At 41.8% G+C, this 8,809-nt stretch overlaps 1 protein-coding gene across 1 annotated transcript; it reads left to right on the plus strand.

Annotated features, from left to right (window-relative positions):
• Positions 1 to 1,130: 1,130 nt before the first annotated feature.
• LOC111376333 (anther-specific protein BCP1-like) lies at positions 1,131 to 1,750 on the plus strand. The gene has a single exon (XM_022999282.1). It carries the CDS (start codon positions 1,201 to 1,203, stop codon positions 1,513 to 1,515), a length of 315 nt encoding a protein of 104 aa, XP_022855050.1. The 5' UTR covers positions 1,131 to 1,200; the 3' UTR covers positions 1,516 to 1,750.
• The last annotated feature ends 7,059 nt before the right edge of the window (positions 1,751 to 8,809 follow it).

Genomic DNA, 8,809 nt, shown 5'->3' on the forward strand with positions numbered 1-8,809 from the left:
CTCTCACAGTCTCGACTTCATCTTTGCTCCTTAAGATCCACATGGACCATACCATCAAATCATATATTCATAAGCATTTCTACATTATTCTTCATTGTGAATGGCTCTTATTAGACACCTTATTATTTGTAAAATTTTAAATTGGACTATGTTATTTTATAAAAGTTAAGATTGAATATATCATTGGTTGGATTATTGTAATGTTGTCATAAATGTTAAAAATTTAGTTATGGTACCAGTTCGATTCTATAATTAAATTTAGATCTGACAGTTCCATTTATTAAATACCAAAAATTTTGGTTCGGTTCATTTTTCTTTAAAACCAAACTGAACCATGTTTAGGCTATTCTTTTAAACAATTTGAAACAAATTTAGGGTTCATTTGACAGGCTTTTGAAAAGTTAAAAGTTGCTTCTGAGACTAAAAATTTTCTTTTGATCATGTTTGGATTTTTTTACTCTGTCTAATTAGAAGAGTTTTTAAAGAAAATTGACATAAATAACTCTTTTAGGAAACTCTTCTATAAGAAGTAGGAGCAAAAACAAAAAATCTATCAAACGGGTTTTTAATACGTTGTACTTTGTCAAATTAAAAATGAAAAATATATGATAACATTTGTCAATTATTCTATGATATTCATGCAGTGAACATATAAAATATGAGAAAACTCTTTTACAAGAAACGAGCAAAAGAAGAAGTCCCACGATATAACCCCTTAGTACGCTTATTGTATATCGCGTATACTCAACCAAGTTAAGAGCATGTTTGGTTTGAATTAAAATCTAATTTTAATTTAAGACAAAGTCAAACAATCAATATTAATTACATCTTCCATGAGTTCCATAACTTTTCACTCACACATTTCAAAAACTTTTATTACAATTTACTGAAAAATTTAAATTTAATCATCACCAAACAAGAAAAATGAAAGATAAAACTTGTCAATTATTCAATAAAATCCATGTAGTTACAAAATATGCCATAAATATTGTGTGGTGTGCAAGGATAAAACTTTCATGGCCACCCCAAGATTACGAGCTTTCAGGGCCCGTAGACTACGCCGTTTTCTTATTTCCACCCTCCGTCCACCCTATATAAACTCCTCCATACCCTTCATCCCCATCACACCGCACTGTTTCGCAATCTATACTTACAAGATACATATATATAACAAACAGAAAAAAGAAAAAACCAGCAAAAATGGCACGCGAAATCATTGTCCTTGCCCTCGTCTTCTTCGCCATTGTCGGGATGGCTTCAGCTGCAGGAGACCACAAGGAAGCACACGCCGCCGGGGCTGAGGCGCCAAAGACTTCAGCTGCTGGAGGAGACGGTGTCATTGGCACTATTACTGGTGGCCACAGTACCGACGCAGCACCTGTTGGCGGACCTGTTCCGGCTGGAAGTTTCCACAACCTTGCTCCTGGACCATCATCCAAGAGCACCAGACTTGAAGTCACCACAGTCGCCGGAGCTTTTGCTGCCGCCGCCGTTGCTGGTTCTTTCTTCTTCTAAATTAATTGAGTGGTCACCTTTTGCCTGATTGCCTCCATGCATGGGGTTTTAGGATAATCACCAAATCTGCAATAAATTGGAGCTCAAATGCTCAATCAATTGGTATAGAATCTGTAGATTCCTCTTTTGTTTTTATAGAAATTTTTTTGTAGCTCACAAATTAGTGAGTTCTTCGATCAGACAAATGAATAAATTGAAAAGAAAAGGTACTTAGTACTTACCATGTTTTCTTCCTCATATTGTGTTTGGATAAACTTAAAAGTTACTTATATATACTTTTAATTAACAAAGAGGTCTAGATATTTTTTTCTTCTTCTTGAAGTATAAATCAATAAGTTACTTTTATTGACAATAAGGAATGTACTACTTTCAAAATGAGTACCTTAATTATTTATTCTAAATAATCAAGACCATGGTCTCGGTGGTAATTTCCAATATTTGTTTTGCTAGTTTATCTTTGTTTCTTTTGATCGGTCTAGAAGGCGACTCAGGCAATTTGAGAACTTTACATAAATCTCGAAGGGTTATTTTTTAAGAATAATAATAATAATAATAATAAAACATTAAATGAGCAAATGATCAAAGACATTATTATCGTCGGTGATCATGACACAAATGAAAATAATTCCTTCAAAAACCAATATCGATAAATTATCCACATCATTTCCTCCCGTGATTATCATTGACGTCGGTGATTCTTGATTATGTTAGTAAGCAATTATTGACAATACTATCATTCGTGATCATCTTCAATGCTTCGGTTAAGTTGATTCATGATGGGTGATCAATGAACTCTTTCAAAAGAAACACAACGTATATTTGATAATATTACTTATTTTTTGTCAAGATTTTGACATAAAATCTTAACATTTAGTCATATGCGATGTGCTTCATAAACTTTTTTTGCCCCTTCAAATTCTATGAGAAACATAGTAATAATAAAAATAAATCAAGAATGGAGTTAAAATTATTCTACTCTTTTTTAGGATCATTTCTCTTAATTTCTCTTTGAATGACAATTGAGGTTAGGTTAAAATGTCCTTAATCAACTTATAATGTAATTTCGTTTTGTGATATGCAGCAGACACGTGGTACAATGTTAGTTCAACTAGATCGGTTAGTTAGTTGGACAATGCTATACATATCGAATTTTTTTACCTATTACTCACAATAGAGGTGGAGATCACATGTCAACATTTTTAAATTCACCCGAAGCTCACCATACATGTAAAACATTCTTTAAAGAATTGGGTGTACAAATATCTTTTTCCTAATTAGGATGCTTTAAACAATTTTGGATTTACCCTTGACACATTGTACCAAACAAACATGAAAGGTATGTTTAAGTACACGTTACCAGGAAATGCAGTGGACGCGATTTAACCTTTTCTTTTTCTCATTCTCAGTATTGTCCAGTACAGGGTTAAATATCTAAGTTGGCAATGAACTTTCTTAAAATTTTCTTAATAGCAATAGGAATTTTAGAAATATTCCAACTTGATACTGAACTTACAACCATTAGTCGTCGATTTATGACACGACCTGTCTCGAATCACCCTAACGAATTCGAAACGTGATGTGTGCCAATGGTATATGCCGACTAGATGTCAAATCTAACACCAAGGTTGGCTATGAGTTACTTTAAAAAATACATAAAAATCAAATGCTTATGTAAAATATAATACAGTGGGCCCAAATTATTTACTTTGTGCTTCATCGATATTAGTCATAATACTCAACATGTCGTGTGGCTCTCAATTCGAAATCATTAGATTCTTCCAGCTAAAAAGAATCAATTGCTGCCTATAGGAAAAATTATGAGAAAATATATGAGTTGATAGCTTAGTGAGTGGAAGAGTTAAAAAAATAATTATACTTTTTCGTTTAAACATTTTTACCAAACATCCAGTTCATATCGTTTAATATTCACATGATAGACTCATACAATTATAGCCAAAAAGTAAGACATTCTTATAACACTGTAAATATAATCTCATAATCATTGTTATGCCCCTATCTGAACCAGTTCAAAAAGTCTACTACTGCGTTATACGAGGTGTTCAACACCCATCCGAAGTGACGCTACCACCAATGTTGTCGATCTGCTAACGCATTGTGAGGCACAGACAATCTACTAAACTGACCGAAGCGTTCTCGCCCCTGAAGTCGAGGCGCAGTACATTCCGAGGTTCTCTGTCAGAGGATCCACCCCCCAATTTCAGAAAGAGATCCGTGTCAAATCCTTTCTGCTCCCAAGGTTTAATTGATTTGACGTGTCCATGAGCCTAATTGCTGTGACGTATCAACTTTATGTCAACTCAACTCGAGAGAAGTAATTACCCGTCCACTCTATAGACGCGGCTGATTGACGCCTATAAGCAGACGTCTCATACCATCAGATGCATACATGTGTCTCACATCCAATGGTTCTCCTCGCTTATAAATACCTAAGGTTTGGTAAGAGGCAAAAGGAGATGAAACTCTTACAACTTAGCTCTCCATAATAAGTAAATATATATTCTCCTTCCCACCTTTTTGCACAACCTTGGTACTGTTTCGATCACCTGGGGCTAATTTGACCATCGGAGTGTATGCGGCCGCCACCACCCCAACTGGTCCTGGCTGTGTGCATCTGATCGTGCGTTGATTGTGCACAGGGAGGAATACGTGGAGTAGCTATCGATTGGCCACGTGGAGGGTCCAATTTGCGAGGTCAACAGATTGGCACTGTCTGTGAAAAACTTCCCGTCCGAAGTTCTGCATTCTTTATCGGAGAAACCACCAGAAAACTAGTGACTTACCCTGAAAAGGGCACGTTCTTGAAAAAGAGCAAAGTCGAGTTATAATCCAAGTTCTTATCACCCTTGAAAAAGGAGATAAGACGAGTTCCAGCCATGAAGACGAGAACCCTATGAGAGAGGCCTCTGAAGAAGAGGTGCTCCGTAACAATGTCACTCACCAGAGACCCCATCACCGGCATCACCGAGGTGAAAGAACAGTCATGCTCACTAAAGGAATGATTCAAATAGCTGCGGGCATGAGAGACATCGCAGCCCAGAATATGGCGATGCATGAACTCCTCATGCAGGCCCGAGGTCACCCCCTCAAAAGAGAAGTGGGTGCGGAAGCCACATCCTATGTGCAAGGGAGCCAGCCAGCAGAACCACAATTGGAGGACAATTTCCCTCAAGAATATGAAGCACAAAGGTCAGTCAGCGTCTTCGACCAAATAGGGCAGGACCCTAGTAATAGGGTCCGCTCAGTGTGAAGATCAGTTCGGTAAGAATAGGAGCAAGAACAAGCACCTTCTCCTCCTAGAAATAAGAAGGAGAGAAGGGACTTAGTTGATTGGGGCAGTCGAGGAGAAGCACCTCCACCTCCTTAGAACATTCAAGATCATAAAGGGTCAGATGGGCCTTGTCGATCGTATGAAATTGACGATGATGATGATAACCTCCCTTTCTCAAGGGAAATCCGAAGCTTCCTAATGCCTACGAATTTCATGCCCCCTAAGATCCCCAAGTATGAAGGAAAGCGGGACTTGGAGAAGCACCTCACCAAGTACATGACACAGATGAGCCTCAGGAGAGCCTCGCCTGCTTTGAAATGCAGAGCCTTCCACCTAACCCTGGGCGGAGTTGCTGAATTGAAGTATAATACACTTCCTCCCCTGAGCATTAGGAGTTGGCCAGATTTGAAGAAGGCATTCTTGAACCAGCACCTCTCACGTAGAGAAGGAGAGGTCTCAGTGCAACACCTGCAAGATATAAGACAGGCCCCTGGAGAGATGCTGAAAAGCTATCTTGCCAGGTTTATAGACGAAATCACGTACTGCGAGCAGGTCACTGACAGAGAAGCCCTTTCAACTCTGAAAGGTAGCCTCAACATGAACACTTTGTTCTGGAGGGATGTGCGCAGCAAAAATCCCTCCACTTATGACGAGCTGGTAGAAATGATGAGAGTTGAGATCGTCGGTGAAGAGATGATTGATCAGCGAAATCGTGTCGCATGGGGACTCCCTCCGCCTCAAAGGTAGGTAGGTCGAGGACTCGCAGCGCACCTTGTCACTCAACAATGGACTCAAGCAGGTCATACAATAGCTCCCACCTCCAGACAGGCACTGGCTTCTGCCACGCTAAATGTAGTGCTGGTGTTGGTATACCAGAATTTCCCTGGCGAAGTAGGGCCATCTGGAGGAACTGATAGTAATAAAAAGAAGAAGAAGAAGTAGTCAAACAGGCCCTTGGAAGGGCCAAAGGTTTTGTACTTTTCACCAACTCTATGGGCATGACACCAATGAGTGCAAAGACGCTCCTCGACGCCCGGATTGGAGCGACCCACATCCCTCCAGGAGGAACAAATATCCTTGTAGATCCGCCTCCCCGAACAGGGGAGAGAGAAGGCATAGAGAGCAGTTACCCCAGAGAAGAGAATCAAGGGACTGAGGAGAGTCCAGACAGAGAGATCAGGCCCCATTTTCTCGAGTCCAAACATCGACACGATCATTAGAGGACCTCACATCGGTGGCAACACCAAGAACGCCCAAAGGAATTACACAAGGGAAGCAAATGACCTGCCAATGCTCACTTACATTGTCAACGAGTCCCAAAAGGCCAACAGGATGACCCCAATTACCTTCTCCCAGGAAGATGCACAAGGAGTTCACCACCCCCATTATGACGCATTGGTTGTGAGAGCCGTAGTGGCTAGAAATGGACTCAAATGCATGCTCGTCGACAATGGCAGTTCGGTGAATATACTGTTTGGCTCTACCTTCGACAAAATGCAAATTGGATATGGGTTGGTCCCCATGACCGATCCACTATTCGGATTTACTGGAGACAGTATCGACCCACGAGGGCGGATCACTCTGCCCGTCGAGATGGGTTGGCTCCTCTAGTGGCCCAACACTTCATAGAATTCTTGGTGGTAGACCACAGATCGGCCTACCATGGGTATTGGGCAGGCCCGCATTGAAAGATCTTTGGGCTGCCACCTCCATCCACTACTTGTGTATGAAATTTCCAATTGAACATGGGATTGCTACAGTCCGAGGCGACCAGATAGGCTCTAGGGCATGTTACTTAAACTCTCTGCGAAAATCGAAGCCTCGAACTGTTAACGTGATCATAACTGAAGTTGCCAGTGAGGCCAGTTTGGATGTGGAAATGCTCGACGTCCCTGAACAAGGGCATACCTCCGAACAGGAGGAAGATATCGACATGGAAGAGGCCCCTGAAGAAGGGCACCCTCTTAATGAGTTAGATCCTCGGATAATTGACTCTAAGCCAAATGCAATCCCAATGGAAGAACTTGAAACTTTCTCCGCCAAGCCAGAGGACCCCAGTCAGGTCTTGCGAATATGGAAAGCACTTTTCCCCAAAGAGAAAGAAGAAATGGTGAGTTCCTGAAAAGGATCTTGGATGTCTTGGCTTAAGAAATGGTGAGTTCCTGAAAAGGATCTTGGATGTCTTGGCTTGGAAGCGTGAAGACATGGTGGGAATAGATCCAAGGATCAGTTGCCCACATCAGCAGAAAAGACGTGCCCTCAACTCGGAGCGGTACGAGGCACTCAAAGAAGAAGTAGACAAGCTTAGCCGCAGAGGTTTCATCAGAGAAGCCATCTATCCGAAGTGGATATCCAACCCGGTCTTGGTGAAGAAGCGCAACGAAAAGTAGAGCGTGTGCGTAGACTTCACAAACTTGAATAAGGCGTGTCTTAAAGACAGTTTCCCACTTCCAAGGATAGACCAACTTTTGGATTCCAACGCTGGACATGAACTCTTGAGCTTCATGGATGTATACTCGGGGTACAACCAGATACCTATGTTCCGACTTGATGAGGAGGCTACATCATTCATCACAGACAGAGGATTGTACTGCTCCAAAGTCACGCCCTTCGGATTGAAAAATGTCGTAGCTACATGTCAGAGGCTGGTCAACATGATGTTTGCCGAACTCATTGGCAAAATCATAGAGGTCTACATGGACGACATGCTAGTAAAAAGCCTCCAGACAAACGAACATGTAAGTTACCTCGACCAAACCTTTCAGATACTTAGAAAATATAAAATGAAGTTGAATCCCCTCAAGCGCACCTTTGGAGTGGCGTCGGATAAGTTTTTGGGATATATTATAAACCAAAGAGGAATCAAAGCGAACCCAGTTAAGATAATGGCCTTGCTTGAAATGAGGTCACCCCAGAAACCAAAGGAGGTCCAAAGCCTCAATGGTCGGATAGCTGCACTCAGTCACTTCATCTTCAGGGCTACAGATAAGAGCTTACCCTTCTTCAATAAGCTGAAGTAAGGAAAGAAGTTCCAATGGACTTCTGAGTGTGGAAAAGCCTTCCAAGTGCTGAAAAAGCACTTAGGAGAGGCGCCCCTGTTGTCCAAACCTCAACCAAAAGAATCACTACTCCTGTACTTGGCGATCTTAGACGAGACGGTCAGTGCAGTCCTAGTCAGAGAAGAGAATGAGCACCAGTTGTCGGTATACTATGTCAGCAAAGCACTCCTATCAGCTGAAACATGCTACCCAGACATGGAGAAATTAACACTTGCCCTCGTCACAGCGTTAAGGAAACTGAGGCCATACTTCCAGGCCCACTCAATTGAAGTTCTCACCAACTTCCCATTGAAGTAAGTGCTACAGAGAATAGACACATCGGGACGCTTGCTAAAATGGGCGATCGAGCTTAGTGAGTTTGACCTACTGTTCCGATCTTGACATGCCATCAAGGGCCAGGCCCTTGCAGATTTTATGACCGAGTTTGCCAATGCCCTAGAAATGGAGGCAACAATAGAATCAGCCGAGCCCCCAACGTGGAAACTGTTCGTAGATGGATCCTCAGGAGAGGCTGGCTCCGGGGCAGAGATCGTCTTGGAAAGCCCCGAAGGCCACAAGCTAAATTACACGGTAAGGTTCGGCTTCAAAGTCTCGAACAACGCTGTTGAATATGAGGCCCTTCTAGTAGGCCTTAGACTTGCAAAGGAAATGCAGGTCAGATGGCTCCAGGCAAGCAGTGATTCTCAACTTGTAGTGAGTCAGGTCAATGGAAACTTCACGGCCAAGGACAGTAGCATGGTTGCATACTTAAAATTGGTTCTGGACCTAGTTCCTCATTTTGAAAGGTTCGAGCTGATTCAAATCCCACGCCTAGAGAATATTCATGCAGATGCCCTGTCAAAACTGGCTAGCAACAAAGATTCAGAGCTACTAAAGGTTGTTCCCATTGAACACGTGTGGAAGCCCTCCATATTCGGAGGTGACGAGGTGCTATGGATAGAAGGCA

Source organism: Olea europaea, unplaced genomic scaffold, assembly GCF_002742605.1.
Source record: "Olea europaea var. sylvestris unplaced genomic scaffold, O_europaea_v1 scaffold1492, whole genome shotgun sequence".
Taxonomy (NCBI): Eukaryota; Viridiplantae; Streptophyta; class Magnoliopsida; order Lamiales; family Oleaceae; genus Olea; species Olea europaea.

Excerpts from the sequence above, each read along its gene's own strand:
- LOC111376333 (XM_022999282.1), top strand. The coding sequence starts at position 1,201 with ATGGCACGCGAAATCATTGTCCTTGCCCTCGTCTTCTTCGCCATTGTC.